The sequence below is a fragment of the Camellia sinensis genome, chromosome 4 (genome assembly GCF_055761805.1).
Source record: "Camellia sinensis isolate YWXY chromosome 4, ASM5576180v1, whole genome shotgun sequence".
NCBI lineage: Eukaryota > Viridiplantae > Streptophyta > Magnoliopsida > Ericales > Theaceae > Camellia > Camellia sinensis.
In genome coordinates, this window is record NC_138964.1 from 48147417 (window position 1) to 48174981 (window position 27565).

At 37.7% G+C, this 27565-nt stretch overlaps 2 protein-coding genes across 2 annotated transcripts; one reads left to right on the forward strand and one right to left on the reverse strand.

Annotated features, from left to right (window-relative positions):
• LOC114272236 (leucine aminopeptidase 1) lies at positions 1-27436 on the reverse strand. Its single transcript, XM_082924809.1, has 10 exons — positions 26925-27436; positions 25694-26108; positions 23635-23835; positions 19369-19594; positions 18668-18794; positions 18385-18480; positions 3929-4006; positions 2989-3049; positions 1819-2006; positions 1-352 (listed from the first exon to the last, which is right to left on the reverse strand). Exons 1-10 carry the CDS (start codon positions 27165-27167, stop codon positions 224-226), a joined length of 1764 nt encoding a protein of 587 aa, XP_082780935.1. The 5' UTR covers positions 27168-27436; the 3' UTR covers positions 1-223.
• Positions 19970-21895, forward strand: LOC145824616 (uncharacterized). Its single transcript, XM_082924806.1, has one exon. The coding sequence runs from the start codon at positions 20260-20262 to the stop codon at positions 20608-20610; it is 351 nt and encodes a 116-aa protein (XP_082780932.1). The 5' UTR covers positions 19970-20259; the 3' UTR covers positions 20611-21895.
• Positions 27437-27565: the final 129 nt, after the last annotated feature.

Below are 27565 nucleotides of genomic sequence, written 5' to 3' on the forward strand. Positions count from 1 at the left end.
TAAGGAAAAGGAACATCAAATAATCATAATTCACTGAAGCAAACTCTGAACAACTGAGCTCATCGTTACATTTCATTCATAATGGTTTTTATTTGAATAATTCACGATCTCACTGCACCAAACAAACCCCCCCCCCCCCACACACACAATTAAGATTCTCCTTTGGTCATGTCCATCTGTTGGGATGTCGTTTTGCCACTCAACTGTAAATTTTACACTGTAATCAAGAAGAGTTTTTCATAACCCATTCAACCAGAGTTGAAATGCCGAATCCTGTTGCAAGTCTCTTTTTATCACTTGCGACGGGGCCAGCCATGTCAATGTGCATCCATTGAACCTTCTCACTAACAAACTGCAAAAAAAAAAAAAGGTCACAATGTCAAATTTTCTTAGGCTACTACAAACCAAGAAAAACTTTGCATGAACATAAGATACTCGAACACTTTTAAGAAGATGATGTGTCTATATCGGACACGTGTTGCACAGCGACAGTTGTTGGACACTTCCTGACACGCGTCAAACACACATCCAAACATATTATTTTTTAAAGTTCTTTAGTCCTAGGCTCGCATCAGACACTTGGTGATACACATGCCCACTGTTTAGACACATGAAAATAATTTGGGATTCAATGGTAAAAGAAAAACAAGGTAGACACATCATCTTCAAGGTAGGCACATCATCTAATTAAACCCACCTCCTTTATAAGACTTTAAGAATTAGTATTTATGTTCAATTGTTTTATATCTTGAATGAAATATATATACATATAAATAATAAATAAAACTAGATATTTAGAGCATGTTTCCAATGTTTTATGTCCTCTATTTTTTTAAAATTGTTGCATCATTGTGCTTGTGTTATACCCATGTCGTGTAGCGTGTCTACACTTCTTAGCAAACAAGCATCAGAGTGCTACAACTTTTATGCGGTCTCCAAGTGATTGATAAAGTTAAAAAATAAAATGGCATTGGGATTTTGTGAACCGGTTGCAGCCTTAAATTCAGGCAGAACAAATATTCTCAATTTAGTTTCTCCACGAGTACATTTTGCATCAAAGATATTTGACAACAGAAACAGATTTATGCACACAACAAGAACTAAAATATGTTGAAACTTGCAAGAAAACCCATCAAGAATCAAGCAATTGATAAATTACAAAAAATATTACCCTTATCGCCCTTTCCTTCCCCGCCAAACCCCTCCAAAAATCTCAACTTCTAACCACACTACGTATAGGAAACAAGTAAATTGTCTTGATGCAATGTAGTGTGTAGCATGCGAGTCATGTAAGCCATTACACAATATAATTAGATATTTGCATCTACACCCTCCGTCTCATTTTAATAGTCCTTTTAGAAATTCTAGCTTTTTTAGGGGACATATAATCATTGCATTTGAATTCAAATTTTAGAGCAATTATTCCAATAATGCCCTTCTGTTTTTCAATTTTTAATATATTTCTAACTATTTAAAAAGGGTACTTTTGGAAAGCTAAATATTTTTTACTTTACTTTTCAAATAGGACTAACATTTTGGGACATCCTAAAATGGGAAAAAGGACTAACAAAATGGGACAGAGGGAGTAATTTGTAATTTACCATGAAGTACTAAATAGGATTATAGTTCAGGGTCATGACATTATGCCCAATTGACCACGAGTTTGAGTGTTCAATAATAAAGATGTGACACTGCAACACCTTTGAACTATGGGTCTTGTCCTTTTTCATGAAGCTCTGCTATAGGATTTTCTTGCAAATCAAAACCATTATGACTCAAATAGTAAAAGCACGCAGATAGATGGATAAGACCCTGTACCTGTTTCAAGAAAAGGGCTGCAGTGATGGCACCACCTTGACGACCACCAGTGTTGACCATATCAGCAACTCCGGATTTCATGGACTCCCAATAACTTTCCTCCAAAGGCATCCTCCAAAGCTTTTCCCCAGCAACCTCTGAAGCTGCAAGTACCTCCTTTGCAAGGTCGTCACTAGGCGTAAAGACACCTGTTTATTAAACATAAGATATCGATCAAGAAAAGATGGTCAGATGAAGACTCAAAAGTTTTAGAATTGTTTGCCATTTCTGTCAATGAGTGTGAATGCCACATGTAAGTTATCATATCAATGGGGCATTGACCAGCTAAAAATAATCCCAAAAGAGAACCCAAAAAAGTTCAATTCTTGTCCCTGAGACACTATTCCAATAAAATTCCCCAAGTCCATTAAGTAATGTGTTAATTACACCAATGGTCCCAAAAGTATATGTTCTGTCACACTCTAGTCCCTAATCTTTTAGTTCCACTTTGGTCCCCAAACCATGAAATCTGTTACACTTAGTCTATGTCGTCACTGCTATTCAAAATTAGTAACAAGAGGAGATGTATTTTTCACATGAAACCTCAACAAAAACTGAATGACCAAATACACACATGGTCTCAAAGTATGCATTTTCAGCATTTGGTTATTTAAATATGCAATTCGTTTTATTTTAATCTCCGAGATATGCACTTTCTTAAATTTTCATCTTAAATCTTTTAATTTTTTTGTTGTTTTTTTTTTTTTTTTGTTTTGTTACCCCTCCTCCTGTTGCTGATTTTGAATGATGTTGATGCTAGGGACCTAAAGTGTAACAAATCGCATACTTTGGGTCTAAATTGTAACAGAATGCATACTTTGGGAACTACTTGTGTAATTTATCCTCGAGTAATTGTGCAAATTATTCGTGGCTATCCCATCTACAGGGGTCCGATAATCCAATTCAACTCCAAAAAATTACATAATGATATCATACGTTTTCTTCTAAAACATACATCATTTTTTTAACAGTCCATAACATTCATTTGTACTCCTACTGATGATCATCTTTGGTTTTTTCCTGATGAGGTCACAATATATTCCAGCATAATTCTCAAAACTAAACTGATTCTTAGCAGGGGCATTAATTCATTATTCCAAATCAATGAAGAAATTTTGTAAATGCAGATACCTGCAATTGAGGGCCCAAGAGCAACCACACATGCCCCAGTTAATGTTGCTAGATCAACTATCTGCAAAACAATTGAACATAGTGTCAGCACAGCTCTGAAATTAAAAACTGGACATTTTAAAGATTGAACAAATGCTTAGAAAAAGGGTGATAAAAATGAACCACTGTGTTTTGTGAAATATAAAATTCTTAAATGGCCTGACTTCCAAGCTAAGAAGCACGCACGCGAGCACGGGCCCAGGACACAACAGGAACACAGTGATACAAATTTTCAAAAAATGTATAACACGATAGTTGAGGGACACACGCAAAATATATAGTTATATATATTCATTATATAGGGATGAAAATTGGTTCAATGGTTAAGACTTGACCTAATAACCTGGAGGTCATAGGTTCAAGTCTTGAGACCACCACTTTGCGCATTATGCTAAAGGTTAGGTGTATACTCAATCTTTCTCCTTCCAAACACACATTAATGTGCACTAATTGAGCGTTTTTTTTATTATTATATATATATTCATTATATGCCATATATAAGGATAAACAATGATTATATGTCATTTATTTGAATATTTAATTCAAATTTAATAATTTTTTAAGTCTAGAGGTAGAGAATGCACATAAATTTACATTATTTTTCTTTTATCATTGAATTCCAAGTTGATATTCAAAGTTGAATGTGTTTCATGTGCGTCGAAGCAATAGAAACATGTGTTCTTTGCCTGTCTTCTTAAGCATGTCTGAGTCTCGAAAAATTTTAAAAATAGTATGACATGTGGCTGAGAAGTATCCAATGAATGTCAAGTAGTGTCGGTGTCTAATTACAATACAGCACCTTCTTAGAAGTGTCTGCATTCTTAGCCTCCAAACCATCCCGCCTTCCCCTTAAAGCAATAGAGAATATATATGTAAATATGGTACTGAATTTAGATAGTACCTTCTCTACACCTTGGTTACAGGCATATACCAGAGCATCCGCAAGTGTAAGTCTGCCTTCAGCATCTGTGTTGTTGACCTGCAATACATTATCAAATCTTTCCATTAATAAATTAATTCCTAAATAGAAGTTCATAATGCAGCAAGTACTCTATGAGAATTAAGAAAATATGACAATAAGAATCTGTAAAACTTATTCTGTTAGTGATACAAGGACAGCATATCCAACGAAATTAGATGGTGATAGAAAATTTTTGAGTCATTTAAACTGATTATTTAGGGGTCCACTTGGAAGTATGATTAGAGAGTGATTTCTTGCCTATCATTGCTGCATTATCTTCTTCACAAGACTCACAAGGGCGAGAGTTGCCAACTACCAAACCCCGTCCTCAACCTCTTTGGTAAAAATATTCTAATCTACCATGTAAATTTGAATCGTTTAAACTGATTATTTAGGGATCCACTTGGAAGTATGATTAGAAAGTGACTTCTTGCCTATCGTTGTTGCATTATCTTCTTCACAAGACTCACAAGGGCGAGAGTCGCCAACTACCAAACCCATCCTTAACCTCTTTGGTAAAAATAATCTACTCTACCATGTTTCTCTCTATATTTCCACTTGCCTCAATATTCTTCTCTTTCCATGCTTTAAGCCTCCATAGATTTATACACGTAAGATGAAAAAATAAAGGTGATTCCATTTCCAACACCCTCTAAAGTTTCATTCTCTCTCTATGGTAAGGTATTCGCACCAGTAAACAATAGCACGCCCACATAGAAGAAAAGTTATTGCTACACATTACCTCAAGTTAAAGTGTATAGTATGAACAAAAGAAGAGAGAATTAAACGAATAGGTTTAGGTTAGCTAACTAGGCCTTACCTTTACCTCATAGTATTTATATTAAAAATAATAATAGACATTGCATGACAAGAGTACCCTCATCAGTAATGACACAATACTAACCAAGACTCTAATACGCTAACACCTCATAATCACCAACAAGAGTCACTTACAAGTAATCAAATCTCAAATATGACATTCAAAGCCAAAATGGAAATTCCATTATGCTTATTGTTAATGAACATATTAATCTTGCACAAAACAACAAAGACAAAACTGACATCCCCAACACTTCACTGCAAGAAATATACTAGTACTGTGACTGGAGAGGCTTCATGCCAATTTGCCTCAGGTCATCTCATTCTCTAATAATTGCATTAGAGAGTTGTGGTAGGAGATATAATAAATGGTCTTTTAAAGTCAGCATTTGATGATGCACCTTGGCTCATTTCCCAACCCATAGGATAAAGCGATCTCTACTCAACCTTGGGGCTAGTGTGAATCTCTTTGCCTTATTCGGTTTATGGACAATTGTGTATAGGAGAGCTTTGTTAGAATAGGGAATAATATTTAATATTAGTTGCATTTTATTCTTATTTTACTTTCTTGATTGATGTAATGGGCTGACCCATAAATTATGCCTTATGGCACTCCTGTAATTACTTATTATTATCAATATAAAAGGGGATGAGGTCTAACTCAATCCCTAACTCTTTCTCTTCTCTTAACCTACATGGTATCAGAGCCATGCCCTAGCTCCCTAGCCCAGCCGTCACTACTGTTTGTATTTGCCTCCCCAGCACCCGAAACAACCTTGTAACTCACCTAGACCAGTCGACACCCTCTCTACATCACCCCATCAGAGCCGACAGCCCTCCTACACCACTCCACCAGCGCCGACAGTCCCACTACACCACAGCACTAGCACTGACAACCTTTTTTCACCTCCTCACCAGCGTCGCTAGGTTTTTTTTTCTGCTTCCCTTTCCCTCGACAAGCTTCTCCAGGCCCTGTCGAGGGTCTTCCTCTCGACACCCAGCCTCCTTGTTGGTTGGGTGCCATTCAACTGCCTCTTTAAGGGTCGTCGGTGTTGCTGGGCAAGACGTAAGGGTTGTTCAGCATTGTCTCTTGGCCCTGTTCTCCTTATGTATTACCTCTAAAAAAAAAAAAAAGAAAAAAAAAAAGAGTACAATTATGCTTTTTTAATTATTTCATATTCTTTGTGGTCATTGTGCTTGTATCCCTCTATCATCTTTCGGGTTTGTGATTAGTGCTAGTTTTTTGTTGTGGGTTGGGTAGTAGTGTCTCTGTCATGACCCGAACCCGCGCCCCATGGGTTAAGGACAGAACTGGCTAGTAATCACGAGATTACCTACGGCCTCAAATCAAATAACACATAACTCATCAGAGTAAAGGGGCCAAACGGAAGCAAATTTAAAACTTTGTCCTTAGAGCTGTGCTTATATGACACGTCATAACAACCCATACATATATATGTTAATAACTCACATCAAAATATGTACTAACACAAAGTTCTGTACATACAGGATCATTCAAGTCTAGGTCAGCCAATCAAAACTATATACAACCGTAAACCAAAGTTCTCGCCAATATGACAAAATATAGCAAACTAGCAAAAGGCGAAAACAAGTCTCGTGCGTGAGACTTATAGCTGACTCTTCAAAACCTTGGCTGTTCTCACAAACTTCACTGAGGCTGGGTTTGGACCTCCCTTGGCTCACCTACACACACATGAATGAGCGTGAGCAAAAGCCCAGTGAATAATATCAAATACAGAAAATACACGAACAGTATTTAGAACAACATGCACCAACGGCCTTGGGCCCAATTCACATTTCTGTCTAGTATATATATATATCAATTAACTGCGGGTTCAAACACATCAGACGGCCTCAGGCCCAATCCGTTCATGTCAAACGACCTTTGGCCCATTCATTCTTCCATTCATGTCAGACTGGCCTCTAGCCTATTCATTATTTCATTCATGTCAAACTGGCCTCTGGCCCATTCTTCTTTTATTCGCGTCAGACTGGCCTCTGGCCCATTCATTCTTTCATTCATGTCAGACTGGCCTTTGGCCCATTCATTCTTTCATTCGCGTCAGACTGGCCTCTGGCCCATTCGTTCTTTCATTCATGTCAGACTGGCCTTTGGCCCATCATATGGCACAGCAAACATTCGTCCACCATTCACATTAACGAACTTATAAGACTTACATAGAAGTAAGCAATTGAACAAATAACATACTTCAGATATCTTTATTAAGATATTACTCATAGTGATCAGCTGGATGATTTGCCCTGGAGCTCGACCCTACACATTCCATGAACACAATGGTAGGAATGGCAACGGGGCGGGGCGGGGCCGGGGATCACCCTCCCCGTCCCAAATCCCCGATGATAAAAATGTCCCCGGCCCCGGCCCCGGCCCCGATCCCCGACGGGGAACCTATTACCATCCCCATCCCTGTCCCCTAACAGGGATCGGGTTTCCCCGACCCCGAAAATTCCCCGGATCAAAAAAAAAAAAAAATAGCAACAACTATTCAAACAACATCATCAACAACAATATCATCAAACAACATCAACAACACACAAATCTGAGTAAAGAGAGGTAGATCTAAGTAGAAAGAGAGATAGATCTAGCTGCAATCTAATATATATATATATATGTGTGTGTGTGTGTGTGTATATAACACAGAGAAAGAGAGGCGGAAAGGTCGGGCGGCGGAGGAGATCGCGGAGGAAGGCAGCGAAGGAGATCGGCATGACGACAGAGGAGAGCGGTGGAGGAGCGGCGCTGTGAGATCGGCAGAGGAGGGGCACTGTGAGATCGGCTCTTCTGTCTCTCTCCTTATTTTTCTCACGCGAAATGAAGCCGTGTGTGAGGAGAGAAAGGATTTGAGATGGGAGAGAGAGAGATCTGAAATGAGGGAGATGAGAGGTGTGTTCTGGTTTTCGGATTGTGAGATGAGTTCTGAGATAATAGAGAGAGAGAGGGGAGTATATATTATATGAGTACAGATATAATATTATATTATATTAGGTTTATTATTATTTATGTTGAGTATAGAAAGTAGTTGGTTCTGTCCCTTCTAGTCAACACAGAGTATAGATATAATATAATATTATATTATATTAGATGAGTGTATTATATTAGATTTGAAATGAGAGATGGAGAGGGAGGCGAGGAGAAACAACGAGGAACGGGGCCGGGGCCGGGGCCGAACCACTTATCACCGTCCCCGGCCCGAAAATGAGCGGAGATTTTTTTTTTAATACCGTCCCCGGCCCGTCGGGGGTATTTTTCGGGGAAACACCGTGTTAATCGGGGTCGGGGGGTCGGGTCCCCATCGGGCCGGGTTTAAATTGCCATCTCTACACAATGGGTCACAAACAATTCAATCCGTTCTTAATTCACATATTCCTCTTTAGGCTTCATTCTTATCCTTTTAACTCATTTACAATGCTTAATGCATGCCTAAGAGTACTTAGAAGTGAAAGAGAACGGAAAATGAAACACAGAACACATCTACAAAATTTCAGAAACAGGGGTCCCCGCTCGAGCGTGGACTTGCTCGCTCGAGCGGACCCATTAAGTCTGCAAAAGTGCTAGTTGCCTCGTTTCTACGCTCGAGCGTGAACTCGGATGCTTGAGCTGAAGGTCATTCTACATAGCTCCCCGCTCAAGCGTGAACTTCCCCACTCGAGCGGACATCATGTCTGCAAAAAGTTCTGGAAGCTCGCATTTCCCGCTCGAGCGGACATGCCAAATTCTGGAAAATCCAGAATTGTTCTTCAAGTTCAAACTCGACCTCCAAAGGTTCAAAACTCATAATTTTGGTTCCAAAACATGCAAACACATCATATATCATGAGTATACAAGCAAGATGAGGTTAATTGCTCAAAATCATGATCACATTCTCAAATTATTCAACACTTCTTTTGTATAATTCAAACTCATGCCTTCAAATCTCATGTAAGCTCCATATTTCCAACAACCAAACATGCATGTAAATTTTTTACCTTAATTCCCTTCCAAATAGCACCAATGATGCTCATAATCATGAAAATCAACAAAACTATACTTGCATGTATGTTTCAATGCTCATATTCCCATATTCAACTTAATACATGTTTGATTATGCCAAATCATGGTAATTCTATGCATGCATGTACACATTAGCTTCAATTTCATCACTTATAACACAATTCTTGTTCTTGATCATCAATCAACTTTAAATTCACAAAATTACAATATTAAACTCATGAATTCCTAACCAATTACTCACCAAGAAGCTCAATCTTCCCAATTTATGATCAAATCTTGAGTTGGTCTTCAATTTATTCAAGTTTCTTGAGCAATTCATCAACTTGAGCTCTCTCTCTCTCTCTAACCGACCCTCACTCCCTCTCTTTAGAGTGATTCTCAGCTTTGAGCTCAAACAAATGAAATTAAAGTGTAGTAGAGTCCCTTATACAAGCCCTCTCTCAACACATTTCATTAATATTTAAATAATTGAGCACTAACCCATTAATTTAATCTAATTAATTTGATCCGAATCAATTTTCAATTAAATTTCACCGTAGGCTCTAAAAATTACGCTAATCACAATGGCGTAGTCAATTTCGGCTTCTGTGGCCGATAAGGCCCTCAATTTAAATTCCGAAACAGATAATCAAATAGATTTTCCTACGGTGAACAGATAGAAATTCAAAACCAAATATATTCATATAAATGGCACACAAAATCATATCAAACACATAATCATACTCATAATAATGACCAATTAGCATAATACGGAACAGGGTTATCACAGTCTCCATGGCAGATTCCACCAATGTGTCCACTACTTCTCAGACACCTAGAAGTGAGAATTGCATTATACCTACTACTATGACTGATAATCCCAACCCTAGCCTTAAAATCACCACCTCTCTATTCAATGGTCAGAACTATCTAGCGTGGTCGCAGAGTTTGACTATTTTCTGAAGAGCAGAGAGAAGATGAGGTATATCGATAGCAGGATACAGGCACCCAGCACTGTGGACCCGAGTTATGATTAGTGGGAGGTCACCAACTCCCTCATCATGGGTTGGTTGATCCACTCTATGGTCCCTGAGATTGGAGATGGCTACTTGTCTATGGACACTGCCCAGGATATTTGGGAGGCTGTAGCTACTACTTACTCCCGAAAGGGGAACTTCTCTCAAGCTTTTGAATAACGTCGCTCCATTGAAAGGTCGGTACAAGGTGAGATGACTATTCTTCAGTATTTTACCTTCCTTAGCAATGGATGGAAGCAACTTGATCACCTTCAAGATTACAAACCTATCTGTCCCACTGATTCTGTTGGTTACCGGAAGTTTGTGGCACAAGAGCAGGTCTTCAAGTTCTTGGAAGGCCTAAATGTGGAGTATGATCCGGTTCAGAGCAGGGTACTTAGCATGGATGTGCTTCCTTCTCTCTAGGAAGCCTTTGCTTTTGTGCAGAATAAGGAGAGTCGCCGCTCTGCGATGCTTCCTTCTGCTACTACTGATCGCTCGGCCTTGGTTTTTGCACCTCCTCGCGATGGCAACCGTGTGACTCCTGGTTCTCGTCCTTCCTCTGAGAAGGATAATCTTTACTGTGATTATTGTCGTAGACCTCGCCACACACGAGAGACTTGTTAGAAGTTGCATGGCAACCCCTCTGGTGGCCGAGGAAACCGTCCTGGTATTCGAGGAGGTCAGTCTGGTCAGTCTAGAGGCCAAGGGGCCAATGCACGGGCACATCTTTCAGACACTGTTGAGCCATTATCTTCATCTCCGGTTCTCTTCTACTGTTGATGTTTCAAGGTTATCTGCCTCGGATTTTGAGATTGCTCTTCGCCACTTGCTAGACCGTCGAGCCTCCACTTCTGCTACAGGTGCATCCTCTTCTTCCTTTGCCAATTCAGGTAACTTGGCTTCCTCCCCATATGCATTGCTCTCTCATATGACTGTCCCATGGATTATTGATTCTGGTGCTTCCGACCATATGTCTGGCTCTTCTAATTTATTTTCAGAGTATAACCCCTCCTCAGGTCAGGAAAAAATGCGTATTGCAAATGATACCATTTCGTCTGTGTCAGGGAAAGGTTTAATTCATGCCACCTTTTCCCTTCCTTTGTCTTCTGTTCTCCATGTTCCCAATTTCAGTGTTAATCTTTTATTTTTGAATTGTATTACCCATGATTTAAATTGTAGCGCGACATTTTTCCTGATCATTGTCTTTTTCAAGACCTTATCACGAGGAAGAGGATTGGCAGTGGTAGAGAGGAACATGGGCTCTACATTCTGGATCAGCCCGACAAGCTGGCTCATTCATCTATTCAGTTACCATCCACCAAGGAAGACATTTGGCTATGGCACCGTCACTTAGGACATCCCTCTTTTTTATTACTTAAGCATTTATTTCCCTCTGTTTTTAAGCAAAATAATGTGTCCGATTTTCAATGTGAGTCTTGTTAACTTGGCAAACAACACAGAGCCTCTTTTGCTCCTTCTATTAATAAAAGTTTAGTTCTGTTTTCTTTGATTCATTCTGATGTATGGGGTCCTTCCCGTTTTGTGTCTTTAACCGGTCACAAATGGTTTGTTACCTTCGTAGATAATTGTTCCAGGGCTACTTGGGTCTATTTGATGAAAGATAAAAGTGAGATTTTTTCTGTGTTTCAAAACTTCCATAAAGCGGTTTGTACTCAGTTTGGGGCGGTTGTCAAAATTCTACGTTCTGATAATGGGGGGGAATATATTGACTCTGGTCATGCCATGTACTTTTCCACTCATGGCATTATTCACCAGACTTCATGCACTAATACCCCTCAACAAAATGGTGTTGCAGAACGCAAAAATAGCCATCTCCTCGATGTCGCTCGTTGTCTATCCTTTGAGATGAGGGTTCCTCGATCCTATTGAGGGGAAGCGGTTCTCACTGTCGCTTATTTGATTAATCGTCTTCCTACCCAGGTTCTTCACAAACAAACACCTCTCCAAGTTTTGTTTGGGTCTACCTTTTCTGGGTTCTCTTTTTCTCCTAAGACCTTTGGCTGTGTTTGCTTTGTCCATAATCATTCACCCACGCGTGGTAAATTAGATCCTCGGTCTCTTAAGTGTCTTCTTAGGTTATTCTGTCACCAAAAAAGGTTATAAGTGTTATCATCCTCCCACTCGCAAATGGTTTGTCTCAATGGATGTCACTTTCTTTGAGTCTCAGCCTTATTTTCCGACCTCTCCGGTATCACAGTCCTCCCTTCAAGGGGAGCCTTGGTGTGAAGAGATTCATGTTCCACTTCCGCCAGGGGTTGCACTAATAGAGGGTGATGAGCCAGCAGGTGTTGGGGAAACGGATGCAGGCAAAGTTTATATCAGGGAAAAGGACAGACAACAAGTCACTTGGATGCAAGAGCCTACTTTCCCGTCTCTACTGCCAACTTCTTCTTCGGATGAGTGTCCAGAGTCAACCCCCTCTCCTGAGAGTCCAAGTAATTCTGATTCTAGTGCTTCAATTCCTGATTTTTCAAATCTTGATGTTCCCATTGCTAATAGGAAAGGGGTTAGGTCATGTACTCAGCATCCTCTTACTAATCATGTCTCTTATGCTAATCTGTCTCTGTCATATAAAGTCTTTCTGTCTAAAGTGTCTTCTGTGAGTCTACCTACCAGTTTTCAGGATGCTCTCGTTATTCCTGAATGGAAGCATGCCATGATTGAAGAGATGAGAGCTCTCAGCAAAAGTGGCACTTGGGAGTTAGTGGAGTTACCTAGAGGCAAACATCCAGTTTGGTGTAAGTGGGTGTACACGGTAAAACACAAAGCAGATGGTTCTATAGAACGGTATAAAGCAAAATTGGTTGCTAAGGACTTCACTCAGACTTATGGGATAGATTACCAGGAGACGTTTGCACCGGTTGCTAAGATGAACTCTGCGAGAATCTTACTCTCTCTTGCTGCAAATTTGGATTGGCCACTTCATCAGTTTGATGTCAAGAATGCCCTCCTTCATGGAGACCTAGCAGAAGAGGTCTATATGGATATTCCCCCTGGTTTTACGGATGCTAAGTCCAAAGGAAAAGTATGCAGGCTCCGAAAGTCACTTTACGGACTAAAGCAGTCTCCTAAGGCTTGGTTTGAAAGGTTTGCTCAAGCTATGTTGAAATATGGGTTCAAGCAGAGTCAGGCTGATCACACCTTGTTTGTGAAACATTCCTTACAGGGTAAGATTACAACTCTTATTGTTTATATTGATGATATTGTTTTGACAGGGGATGACGTTGAGGAGATCCCTCGGTTAAAGGAATACTTAGCCAAGGAATTTGAAATCAAAGATTTGAATAGTTTAAAGTATTTCTTGGGTATTGAAGTAGCTAGGAGCAAGGATGGCATCTTCATATGTCAGAGAAAGTATGTACTTGATTTGCTAAAAGAAACTGGACTGCTTGGAGGTAGACCATGCGATACACCTCTAGGACCATGCCAGAAACTAAGTGAGGATCAAGAGGGAGCACCAGTGGACAAAGGCAAATACCAGCAACTAGTGGACAAGCTCATATACTTATCCCATGCACGACCAGACATTGCCATTGCTGTGAGCATGGTTAGCCAGTTTATGCATGCTCCTAGAACTTCCCACTTAGAGGCAGTTATGAGAATCCTGAGATACCTGAAGTCTTCTCCTGGGAAGGGTCTCTATTTCTCAAAACATGACCATCTTAGTGTGGAGGCATTTACTGATACAGATTGGGCTGGATCAGTCACTGATAGACGATCAACTTCCGAATATTGCACATTTGTTGGTGGCAACCTTAGTCACATGGCGAAGTAAGAAACAGAATGTGGTTGCTAGATCTAGTACCAAGGCAGAATTCAAGTCTATAGCTCAGGATGTGTGTGAGTTGCTATGGATTAAATTATTGTTAGGTGATTTGGGGATCCATCGGACCGACTCCATAAGACTATACTGTGACAACAAGGCAGCAATCAACATAGCTCATAATCCAGTTCAACATGATACAACTAAGCATGTGGAGATTGATAGGCACTTCATCAAGGAAAAACTCACTAATGGTACCATATGTATTCCATTTGTGAAGACTAGAGACCAACTAGCGGATGTTCTCACCAAGGGATTAGGGAGCAAACCATTTCATAGCATTCTCAACAAGCTAGGCATGAGAGATATTTTTGCACCAGCTTGAGGGAGAGTGTTAGAATAGGGAATAATATTTAATATTAGTTGCATTTTATTCTAATTTTACTTTCTTGATTGATGTAATGGGCTGACTCATAAATTATGCCTTATGGCACTCCTGTAATTACTTATTATTATCAGTACAAAAGGGGATGAGGTCTAACTCAATCCCTAACTCTTTCTCTTCTCTAAACCTACAAGCTTAAGCCAAATAATGGCACTCCCTTGTTTCATCAAAAATCCTTTCTTCTAAGTTTTCTCTTGACTATACACAAGTCTTTCAAAAATTTAGCACATGACGAGATTTGGTTTATCGCATCCAACAAGGGTATGTAGATTTTGACTTGTTTAAAGAGTACAAAATTTTCTGCATTTTGGTTCAATTTCTGAGGCTGCAACCTTTGAGGAAAAGTAGCAGGAATTGGACATCTCATTTCACTTAGCTCGGGCTTGTCAAGGTCATTGCCACTATATGATTTTGAAACATTCTTAGGCTTTGGGGCCTTCATAGGTATGGTTTTATCACTAACTTTTCCATTGGGAAGAGTAGTAACTCATTTGACATGCTCAAGCTAAGTGTCAAAAGAAAAAGAATCACTCACACCATATTGACCTTATGGGTTGGGTAAAGACAGAGCAAGAAATCTACCATTTTCTTGAATGCCCAATGAAGAGGTCAATTTGGTGAGAGTGTTCTTAATATCATTGACAGCCTAAGATGTCTGATTATAAATTACTGTCTGGCCTTGCATGAATTGTTGCAACGTGTCCTCAAGGGTCTACCAAGGTGGAGGGGCATAGGAAACAAAATTTGTAGGCCCTTGAGAAGGTGAGAGTGTTGCAGTATTATCATTCCTCCAACTAAAATTTAAGTGATTTCTCCATCCTGGATTGTAAGTCTCAATATAGGGGGATGAAGTAGGCTTTTTAGAAGTGTTTATGGCATTTGCTTGATCATGCAACACTTCTTTGAAAACTGGAATAGTTGGATACTCATGTGTTGGGTGGCCCATGATCTCACATATTCCACAAACATTTTCTGTTTTAGCCACAATTGTGATTTCAATCATTTCATTAACTTTCCTGAGTTCCATGGCCTCTAAAATTCTGTTCATAGTAGCTAATCTTGCACTTAAATCATCATGACACTATGAATCTTGTTGAGTTATTGGTTTTTTTTTTTGTGGAAGTTTGACTCCTCAAATGCATCAATTTGTAGAGATATGTGTAACGGTGAATTTTTGAACAAATATCCTGATGAGACTTTTGCATATTTTGACCTATTAGCTGAGAAAAATTCATGATTTGCCTTCTCAAAGAATTTGTTATGTGTATTGGGAAAAAATTCTCTAAAAAGTCAATTTGCATCTCTTGGCAAGTGCTTATTGATCTAGATCTCAATGAGTTTAACCATGTTTTCGCCTTTTCTTTAAGAGAAAAGGGAAATAGTTTCAGCCTTTTCCTCTCCTCACTACAGGTTTGGTCAAGAAAAGTAGCAGAAATTTTGTCAAGTACTTTTATGTGCAAGTTAGGGATTTCAGATTCAAGTCCATGTAATCTAGAAAGTAATGCAATCATACCCGGTTTAAAATTAAAATTACTTGCATATATAGAAAAATTAATACAAGCGGGAGCGCTACTCCTTGTGGATGCAAATAATCACACAATGTCCGAACACGTTGGGCCACTTGAATTTGATTTTCCTCATTATTATTATCACCATTATTTATCATGATGTCAAATGTGTGAGGGTATGCAAGTAAATCAAATTCAGATTAAAAAATATTATCAAACAACATATCTTAATCAGAATCAATACTAACCAAACGACCACAATAACAAATACATATGCAACATAAATTCTTTTTTTTTTTTTTAAATGAAACTAAATGTGACCAAAAAAAAATTTAACAAGCAATGATATACCTGGGGATCAACAAGCAGTGCTTAGATAATTTCTTCTATGTTTTTTCTTTTGCACGGCTACCGAAACGGAGACCACAAGGTAGACCACCTTTTGATTTTTTTTTTTTTTAATAAAAAAAAATATAAATCCTACTTCATCAATAAATAAATTAATAAAAGGAGAGTGGAACGAGTTTACCAAAATTGTGAGAGATCGCGATGCAAACTTCCTCGGTACTTTTTAAATATGGTGTTGGGATTTGAGAAGCTATATTTGTTGGTTGGGACTCCTTCTCGAGGCATATCTAATATGTGGTGGGCAGTGGTGAGCACGTGAAATTTTGAAATCACATTTGGTGTGGGTAGGAGGTTCTCAAGTCAGCCTTCCTGATATTGGTCATATTGCCTCAAATAGGGAAGTGGTTGTTAATGACTATCTTCAGGTTGACGGTGATGGGATTTTCTGGAATATTGGTCTTAAAAGAGATTTGATTGAATAGAGGTAAGAAAGATGGTAGAGCTTCTTGCCTCTAGAGTGCCTTTATGCTTTTCCTCACATAGGGGATATTGGGGATGCTATCACATGGTTGAACTCCAAAAATGGCAGTTTTGCTTTTATGAGGTATTGTTAGGGAATGGAAGGAGATCCTTTCCATGGAGAGAGGTGTAGGAGACCAACCAAGGCCGCCCCTTCAAGGTGGCCTTTTTTGTGAGGAAGGCGTCACATGGGAAGATTTTGACCATAGATAAAAAAGAGACAATTAATATTAATCGGTTGTAAACAAACTATTTCTAGACCAAAGAGGAAGCTCTTATCTATTGTTTACAATTGGTTCTCAGGTGTGGTTGAGCCCTCGGACTAATTTTTGGTTTTTGTAGAAACTTCAAATAGGTTTTTCATTTATAGTTGATTTTTAGTTGTTTGAGGCTTTCCTTTGTATACGGGCTGCACCCCCTTGGTGCCTATTTTTATAATATACACAGCTGTAAAATCAGTATTCGAATAGTGAATTAAAATGGTCTTGTATTGAATCACAAATCGAATCAAATCATGAATTGTAAAGATTCTCAGTCACTTTTTCTAAATTACTTAGAATAATATATCTACACACTTAAATGTTAAATATATCTTATTGACACTTAAATCAATGAAAATGTTGTTTTGAATGATAATCATGTGGTCTAATAGATAAGAAGTTAACATGGATTCTTATGTAAGATCACCATCTTATATTTTTCCTTTTCAGATATTTCTTATCATCCATTCTTAATAAGGCAAGTAAAAAAAGACAAACTCTCAATTTTCAAGTAACAATAACTTCACAACAATGTTAATATTTGGACAATAAGCATACATATAATAAGAAAGAATTCATTGGAATCCTTTATTTTAAGATTTAAAAACACTTTAAAAGTATGTATGCTTATTGTTCAAAAAGTTTATTTAAAAAAAAACTTGTGGAACTATTAGGTTTAGTTGAGCTCACCCATGTAAATATTGAAGCATATTTATTTCAATAAAATAGCAATAGCTATTTCATGGTGCAAATTACTTTAACCTTATCTTTAGAAGATATGTTATGAATCTATGATTTTTTTTAAGGAACAAAATGAGAAGGCTAAAAATATGTTAGGTCTAACTGAATCTGATTAGATCGTATTAAAAACTATCTTATCACCAAAATAACAACGAATCATGCATATATATTGGTTATTTTCGTATTAAACATTATTAAAAGTAGTATTATGCCATTTTCACTAAAAAGAGGGCGAAAAAAAAAATCGAAATATGTCAGATACGATAGTTTCAAGAATTGTATGAATCGTAAAATATTAATCAAATCATGGATCAATTGTGAATCGTACGATTCACCATAAATTCACTTCTAAAATAGATTCACCTATAGATTTGTATCGATTTTGCCTAAATTGCGAATCAAATCACGAATCGAATTGTTAATCGTAAGATTTTGATGTGTATACCTGGGAAATCCTCTTTTTAGAGGGATTCTACTTTTTTTTATTGCTGCAGATTGGGTGTCAGTGTGTGATATGTAGTGTGGCCGTGTTGTGGTCTAGTATGGTTTTGTTTTGTTTCGTTCTTACTGTTTTTTTCTTATTTATTTTTTATTTTCTTTGTAGAGGATGCCTCATCCTCATTTCAGGTTGATTTTGGCTTTGTGCCTCAATAAAATCTTTTGTTGTTGATTAAATATATATATATATATATACTTGGGAAAAAAATATTCAACAACTCTAAAATGATGGATTTGTTAGAAAAATGAATTATTTAGAAGTCGAAGCAGTGGTTTTGGAAATATTGCACTAGCATATGTATTAACGGAAGGATTATAATTCAAGACTTTATGCAGAAGTTAGCTTTCCTTGAGTACTTGCATCAACATTTGTCAGAAAAATATTTCTCGACACAAACTTAAAACAGATTCACAGAAGAAAAAATCATATAACACAAAAATACCTCAATTGTCTTTCCATTTGAAGCTGTGACAATGTCTCCAGGCCTCATACCCGTTCCACTTATCATATTTTCACAAGCTGCAACAATGAAATGAACCTGCAAGCTTTACTAAGTCAGTCAAAACTGAATATAAGCCATTAGATGCTTGGAAAATGAAAGTCAAGGAAAAAAAATAGGGGGCAAAAGGAAAAGAGTAAACGCATGCAACTGAACTGATTAAGATATTTTCAAAGCAGGTCAATGTAATGACAATATCAAGCACAATAACTATGAAATTATTGACCTCTACTCCTGCAGGTTTAATTTGACCAAGAGCTTTCGCTGTACCCAGAACTGCTGCTGAACCTCCCATATCAAATTTCATGAACTCAATTGAACAGCCAGGTCCTGTCTTGATGTTGTAGCCACCACTACAATTATATAAGACAAATATTTAGTAAACTATGCACATCTAGAGAGGGCAGAAGCAGAAATTAAGAACACCTATTGGAAAGGGAGAGACATCTTATGGTTATTATAATCTTACAATTCATGATTAGATTCATACTATTTGATACAAGTTTCAACCAAAACAATTTGATTCATGCTATTGAATTTTAAATTGAGTGAATCTTATAGTTCAATTGTGATTCACTATGATTTAGTTTTGTTTGAATAATGCATGAAATGGCGTTTTTTTTTCAAAATAGAAAGGAGAACAATTAATTATATTGATATACATGGTTTTATATGTAAATATATACATATATACAACTTAGTTATATTGATATTTATTTCATTTTTACACACTATTTTAAATCAATTAACAATTCAATTTGTGATTTGACAACAATGAGGCAATAAAGAACCTCAAGTGAATAAACATTCCATAATTTGTATATAAGGTTCACTCCACATTCTGATTCTAAGGAGAACCTTGCTCTCTTTGTTGAACAAATGGATCAAACTAGAAATTTATCTTAATTTAGAAACTATATAAATCACCTGTCAAAAGTCAACCCTTTTCCCACCAAAGCTAACTTGGCTTTAACAGGCCCACTTGATGGCTTGTAACATAAATGGATGAAATGAGGAGGATTTGCGGAAGCGGCAGCTACACCAAGGTAGGAACCCATTTTCAGTTCTTTGCACTGGTCTACATTCAAAATCGTTGCAGAAAGAACATCGCTGTACATGGAGGCAATTTTTGAAGCCTCTTCAGCTAATACCCCTGAGAAATAAGAGTTATCCAAATATAACAAGGGTTATCTTACTCTGCAGCAAACATTAACAAAAACAATAAAGGAAGAACAGAAAATTAAGGCCCTCTAAGATACCAACATAGAGATGAAAGGTAACATAGAGAACTATGTTACATGGACTCAGGTACAAGAATCAAAAGTGTTAGAATTTACCAGAATTTACCACTCACCTACTACCTCCACTATCTTTCTCCACACCTACCACCTCCACTATCACACACTCCTACTACCTCCACTATCTTTCTCCACACCTACCACCTCCACTATCACACACTCCACTACCATCTTCTCCTCTATATATAGGAATTGTAATATACAGAATATAATCAATCTTGTAACACATCAATATATATCAATCAATAATACATACAATTTATTCTCTCCTTTCTCTATATCAATATATTTTTTACATGGTATCAGAGCAGGTTTAGAACCTAGTATTTTTCGCTTCACCGGCGGGCGGCAACCTCACCTTAGCCGTCCGCCGGACCTCAATCTATTCCGCTTATTTTCTACACATACCTTCCACTCTCCACAGCCGTAACTCTGCAAGAAGAGATCTCTAAGCTCTCTCTCCTTTCTCTCGAGAGCTTGTTTTTACCGCTGCTGTACATTGGATTGATGCAAGAACACTATGTCAGGCAAGGAGGAAGATGTCAAAGAGCATGAAGGTGTGGATGAAGATGTCCCAGAGGACTCTGAAAAGGCCATGCCATCACCCCAACAGGAGGAGGAAGCTGTTAAGAGCAAGTATGGGCCCAAGAAACCACCACTTATTTGTAAGGACCATGAACGTGCTTACTTTGACTCTGCTGATTGGGCTCTGGGGAAGCAAGGTGGAGAGAAGCCCAAAGGACCACTCAAGGCACTTCAACCTAAACTGCAGCCAACACAACAGCAAACCCGATACCGGAAATCGCCTTGTGGTCCGTCAGATGGTGAAGGAGAGAACACTCCATCAGAGGATGCAGCTGCAAATGAATGAGAGGCCACTGTTGGTCTTTTGATGTTGTGAGAACTAGTGGTTCGTATTCTAATATCTGAATAGGCGACCACTAAATTTCTGCACTCTCTTTCCACGCAGTTCCCAAACACATCCACTACCTCACCTTTATTTCCATTATTATAAATGACACCCACCAATTTGTCAACTTTCCCACCATTTCGTATGATGACAGGAGGAGACAGCACATGGAGGGGACACACACAGCAGCACATAGTCCAAACCCATTTTCTTTTCTTCTTTTCTTTCTTTATTTATTTCTTTCTTTTCATTCCTTTATTACATCTATACCCATATCCATCATCACCCTCTTTCTTTATTTATTTCTTTTAATCACCTTTTGCACCCCACTTTCCTTTTATTTATTTTATTTTATCTTCCTTTTTTCGTAATCAAAAAAAAAAAAAAAAAAAAAAACATCCACCCACATGGCATGTCCCTCAACCTTTTGACAAGTTATTTTTCTTTTTCTTCTTATCCCCGTATTTATCATTTTCGTTTTTTCCTATATATATATATTAACAAAAAAAACAAAAAAAAAAAAACCAACAATACAGATTTGCACAACAACTTTGTTTTATTTATATTAGGGATCAACCCCGATCACAATTTTACACCAAAAAAAAAAAAAAAAACCAACAACAACAACAACAAACCAAAACACAACACCAAGACGGCCACCCACCGACCTCACTTCTTCGCCTATTCCGCCGGTCTTTTCTTCTTGCCTCCGTCCTGGGCGGCCCTTGACGGTGTTGCCTCCGTGTTTCCCACTCCACTGGGCACGATCACTATTCCCTGCTCCTCCACTGCAGCATATGGCGGACCTCCGAATCGGAACATCACGGTGGCCTTCCGCTTCAGCTCCTTGTTTTCTGCCTTCAGCACACTTATCTCTGCTCGCGCATCCTTATACATGCGTTGGAGCAGAGCCAGCTGGGAGTTTAACTGTTGCACCTCATTTGTCCTGCTCTGCAGCCGGTGCGACAAGTTTGTGACCGCCGTCATGGTTTCCACGCATGACTTCAGAGTATACTGATTAGCCTCAATATCAGTTTGCATCGCCATTTTTTGCTCCACCGACCGCATCGGAAAGTTCAATGGAGCAAAACCAGAGGTGTTTGGTTGCGGTTCACTGGCCACCGCACCAGTTATTTCTCTTGTGGGCTCGTTCAGTTCTGGAAAGAGCGTGAGCAGGTTCTGGGTAACTGGACGGGAAGAAGAGGCCATGTTTTTGGGTTGCTAAGTGTTTCAGCGAAATAGCAATTTCAGACTGGTAATGTTCGGAAGGGTTGGTGACAGAATGGCAACAAAGTGTTCCACAGTTTCTCTCTCCGCAGAGGCAGAGTTTTTCAGCGAAGGGTTGGTTTCAGAGGTTTCAGAATGGTATGCCTCAGCCTCAGCCTTCGTCTTGGTTAAATAGCCGCGGCAGCCACGCGTATCGCGCGCCTCTTGCCGCCCGACAAACTGGCACGCCTTTTCATGGCACATTTTTTGATAAAGTGGACACGCCTTTTGATGGCACGCCTTTTGATGGCACGCCTTTTGATAAATTGGGCACACCTTTTGAGGGTGCAACTTTTTAAGGGTCCGACAAGACTCTGTAAACTGTCCCGACATTGATTCCGGTTAGCTCCTTTATGGGTCCGACAAGACTCTGTAAACTGTCCCGACATTGATTCCGGTTAGCTCCTTTATGGGTCCGACAAGACTCTGTAAACTGTCCCGACATTGATTCCGGTTAGTTTCTACAAGGGTCCGACAAGACTCTGTAAACTGTCCCGACATAGATTCCGGTTAGTTTCTACAAGGGTCCAGCAAGACTCCGTAAACTGTCACAACATTGTCTTCTACAACGGTCCGACATGACCCCATAAACTGTCTTCTACAACGGTCCGACATGACCCCATAAACTGTCTTCTACAAACGGTCCGACATGACCCCATAAACTGTCTTCTACAACGGTCCGACATGACCCCATAAACTGTCTTCTACAACGGTCCGACATGACCCCATAAACTGTCTTCTACATCGGTCTGACACCACCATACAGTGTCCTCTACAACGTTATGACACCCCATACAGTGTCTTCACCAACGGTCTGACACGACCATACAGTGTCTCCTATCCTTTTTTATTTTTATGTATTTTCTTGTTTTGTTACTCTCTCCAAACTCAAGTTGGTTAGTTTCTCTCCTCCTTGAGTTTGCGGGGGGCTGTTAGAATTTACCAGAATTTACCACTCACCTACTACCTCCACTATCTTTCTCCACACTTACCACCTCCACTATCACACACTCCTACTACCTCCACTATCTTTCTCCACACCTACCACCTCCACTATCACACACTCCACTACCATCTTCTCCTCTATATATAGGAATTGTAATATACAGAATATAATCAATCTTGTAACACATCAATATATATCAATCAATAATACATACAATTTATTCTCTCCTTTCTCTATATCAATATATTTTTTACAAAAAGTATTGGGTGCAGGAGCATGTCCAAGCGTCAGACCTTTATAATCCTAAATATTAGAATATTGAGATATGTATCCAAAAGTTGGATATGGGGGTTGATACAGAGACGCATCATGGACACATATATTGCACAAAACATATCGTATAATATTCTTAGATATGATGTTGAAAATTACGTAGAAATATTCTTGAAATTAAATATGATTTAGGAAAAATACGAAATTTCTATCTCTCATCCATGTGAGATGCTAGAAATATTTCTTAACTAGCAAATGTGGGTTTCTTCATCTTAAAACGTCGTAAAAAAATAGAGGATCCAAGTGTCTAGATTGTGTCCGTCGGACACATTACTCATACCCTTATCCTTGTCATAGCCGATGTAGACTAGTTTTGGGGGAGAAATAGAAGAGTATATGTAACATGCATTTCAGGTGTAATATAAAGGGGCATTCAAGATTAAAGTTGAAAAGTACAAAGCCGAAAAAAGAACAAGTCAATTATAAGGATGAATACAAACCAGGGGTGAGCACATTGGCGGGTGAATTTACCAGCTCTTTCCCAAAAATAATTGCAGAGCAAACATCTTCCGCGTATTTAAGCTTCTTTTCTAGCTCAGGTCCAGTTCCAAGACCAAGAATATCCACAGATTTGAGAGCTGAAGGCGGTTTCTTTGACTCTGACTTAAACCTAATATCCTCATAGGTCCCCAGCACAGTTCCTGCAACATGCAAGCCATACCACCAAATTCACCACCAATGTAAGCATCTCTAGTCCTTGCTCATTTTGTTTGTTTGTTTGTTCTTTTTTTTTTTTTTTTCCATCAAATCCGAGTGAAAAATTGGTCAAAAGCTTGATTTGGTGAGGAACAAATCAATCCTTACTCTCTATTTCTCACCAAATCTTTTTTAAAAATTCCAAACTTATCCTAAAGATCAGTTTTAACCATTTCTTATGAAAGAAAATCATCTCCAATTCTTAATTTTTTTTAATAAAAAAATTTGTAAAAATTAAAAAAGAAAAAAAAAGAAATCAAATTTGAGTAAAAATATGATTGTCAAAAATTTGGTGAAGGATTTGGTCCAACCTTAATTGGTGAAAATTTTGCCTCTCCCTTGAATTGATACAAGTTTGATGAAATGATTGGAGCTCACTTTTAGCGCTTTATTTATCAATTTTGAATTGATGAAAGAAATGGTAACTCCTTTTTTTCATCAAATTTGAGTGAAATTTTGGTTAAAGGCCAGTTCTGAATCTGACATGGAACCCTCCAATACTAAATCTTTCTTTTTTTTTTCTTATATATAAGATCTTTTTGAAAATTTCCTAACATATCCTAAAAACTTGTTTTAACCATATTTTATGAAAATAAAATCATCTCCAATCCTTTTATCTCTTTTTTAATTGGGCGAATTACACTAACGGTCCGTGTAGTTTAGGACTTGTGTCACTTTGGTCCCTGACCTTTCAATTATAATGCATTTGACTCTAAATTTTGAATCTCATTCTAAATAAAGATAATTGAAGAAACCGTTGCTCCATTTCAAAGGCAAAGACATCAATTTTATAAAATATAAACTAATTTGATAAAAATAAATGTCAAAAAATTATTTTTGAATTTTTAAAAATTATTTCTACCCACCAAAGATAAAATCATATAAAAATGATAAATCTTTTACATTTTTATTTTTTATTTTTTTACCAGATCAATTTTTAGTATGTGTTTGGATGATGATCATGTAAGAGGTGGTTATTTTTGTTGATATTTTTGGATAGTTATCATGTAATAGATGGTTGTATTTGTTGTTAACAGATATTTTTAGACGGTTATCATGTAATAGCTGGTTATCATTTAATGGATGGTTATTAGGCTTTTAATGTGTAATCGATATGTTTAATGTATGAAATGTTTTTAGTTTTGGATTTTTTGATTTAATGGATTAGTTTGATATTGACATCATAGTTGTCACATATTTGACTTCAAAAAAAATAGAAACTAATTTAACGAAAATAAAAAATTTTTTAAAAAAATTAAATTATTTCTACCCTCCCAAAAGAAAAAATTATATAAAAATAATGTGGTTTTAATTTTTTTTTTCCACCAATTTAATTTTTAGTTTCATAGAAAAGTTCTCAGAAAATAGATTATGAAAACCAAATCAAGCATAACTTTATAACCAAGAAAGTTTCAACATTATTCATTAGAAAAGGGTGATTACATTTCAAACAACATATAAGTTAACTAATACAAAATAAGTTGTATGATAACTTTGCCCTTGAAATAGACCGTTTGCAAAGGAAACATCTTTAATTATCCTTATTTGGAACTAGATTCAAAATTCATGGTCAAATGTATCATAATTGAAAAGTCGTGCACAAAAGTGACACAAGTCCCAAACTATAGGCATTGTTAGTGTAATTTGCCTTTTTTAATTTAAGTAAAAATAATACTGTTGAAAATTTAGTGAAGGATTTGGGGAAAAAATTGCCTCTCCCTTCTTTTAATGAAATGGTTGGAGTACACTTTAGCCATTGTTGGAGCACAAACAAAACAAAAATGAAAAGAAAAAAAAAAATACCAGATGCTATTGCTGAAGCAGTATTAAGTTTTGATTCAGCAGAGAGCCCCTCAGGAGAGGCAAGCACAATGGCCACATTCCTTGCCCGAGCAGCCTTTGCTGCTGCAGCAACAGCCTCACCAAGACTACGATAAGCCAATGTAGTTGAAGCGGATTGTCCGAGCCCAATTAACCCAACCCTTTTCGAGCCAAGACCCGCAAGCCTAAGAACAGTTGACTGCCCAGCTTTTCCGGTGAAATCCTCCTCCAACGAAGCTTCAGCCAACAAACCACCCAAATGGGAATCCAGTTTCTTCAGGATTGAGTTCTGGAATTTCAAGTTTCCATCTTTGACCATGTCTTTCTCTGTAACACCAACTGCTAGTATATCTCCTTTCCATTCCACCAAATCAATCAATTTCGCAGAGAAAGAGATCTTTCAGAGTTTTCACAAGCACAAAAACAAACATTTAGTATTCCATTTACCCACATAATCTAGTTCAAAAACAACATCAATTGAAAGACATATATATATATATAGCAGCTTTGTGACATGTATAAGGAAAAGGGGAAAAAATAGTGGGTTCATGGAGGAAGACCCATAAACAAATATCAATTAAACAAACAATAATCAGTTCAAATGATGAAACTTAGGGCATCTCCAATCCTTACCCAAATGTTGACTTAAACTTAAATTTGAGTTTAAAAAATAAACACACACACACACACAAACCCTTCTCCCATTTCTTGACTAAAACTCAAACTCATACCATATTCATTTTTACTCAAATTTTTACCCAAATGAAAAGAGACTCAAATCTTGAGTCAAATGTCCAAAGGCTATATTTGCTTCATTTTTTATTAAATTGCCATTCTTGCTAATAAGAATTTGACAAAAAAAATTTGTTGTTTGCCATTGGAATGGTTCACATCAAATGAAGCTTTTACTCAGATTTGTGTAAAAATCTGAGTCATGATTGTAGATAGCCTTACGAGTTATGTTACTACCACAAGTATCAAGACTGGGTTAGTAAGAGAGTGAATTTTTTCTTATGTAAATATCAAGCATTAATAAGACTAACAGCTGAAACCAATCAATCACAATGATAAAAGTTCAAAATTTCAAAGACATTAGACACATTGGTACATAAAATAAATACCCAGAAACAGAAGTCAATTATCAATGGATTTTAGCCCAAGAGAATGAACAAGATTTAGAGAGAGAGAGAGAGAGAGAGAGAGAAGGGGGGACCTTGGGGGGTTCGATTTGAGCAGGGTGAGTGAGGCCGAGAGTGGCACGAGCGAGAGAATGAGCCATGCGATTTCCCCTGAGAGAACACAGGGGTTTGACTGCAAATGAGAGACACAGAAAAGGGGTCGATCGCAATTTCCTGAAAAGGAAGGAAGAAGAAGAAGAAGAAGAAGAAGAAGAAGAAGACGACGATGATGAAGTCGTAAAAAGCGTAGAAGCCAAAGACACTTCGATAGCGGCCATTTTAACATGTTACGAGTCTCTACCTCTTTATTGTTCAAATATAAATTTTTTAATAAAAATTAATTATTGACATATAAATTATTAGAAAGAATGTATATTAGAAATTCATGTTTGTTTAAAAGTTTATATTTTTTGGGAGCAGTTTAAAAGTTCATATTAGAAAACTTTTTACGTTAGGAGTAGAGTTTTGTGACGTTCCCTCTGTTTCCTACATAGATTTTTAGTTTTTCTCCAGTAATTTTTTTTTGTTGTTGTAAGTTTCTTGAACTTCAGTCTTCTGATGCATCGCTAGCAGCGGTGGAGTTCGAGCAGCGACGGCATTGGATGACGTCTTTGATGACAGCGAGGGTACGATTTTGTGCTTGAAACAGACCTTTAATCAATTGGTTTGAGTCCAA

Bases quoted from the DNA above. Each gene is read 5' to 3' on its own strand.
- LOC114272236 (XM_082924809.1), bottom strand. From the start codon at position 27,167: ATGGCCGCTATCGAAGTGTCTTTGGCTTCTACGCTTTTTACGACTTCA. The intron at 18,481-18,667 runs GTCAATAATTTC...TAAAGCTTGCAG, and splicing joins TTAAACCTGCAGGAGTAGAG to GTTCATTTCATTGTTGCAGC. The intron at 2,007-2,988 runs GTATCTGCATTT...TTTAATAAACAG, and splicing joins TCTTGGGCCCTCAATTGCAG to GTGTCTTTACGCCTAGTGAC.
- LOC145824616 (XM_082924806.1), top strand. From the start codon at position 20,260: ATGTCAGGCAAGGAGGAAGATGTCAAAGAGCATGAAGGTGTGGATGAA.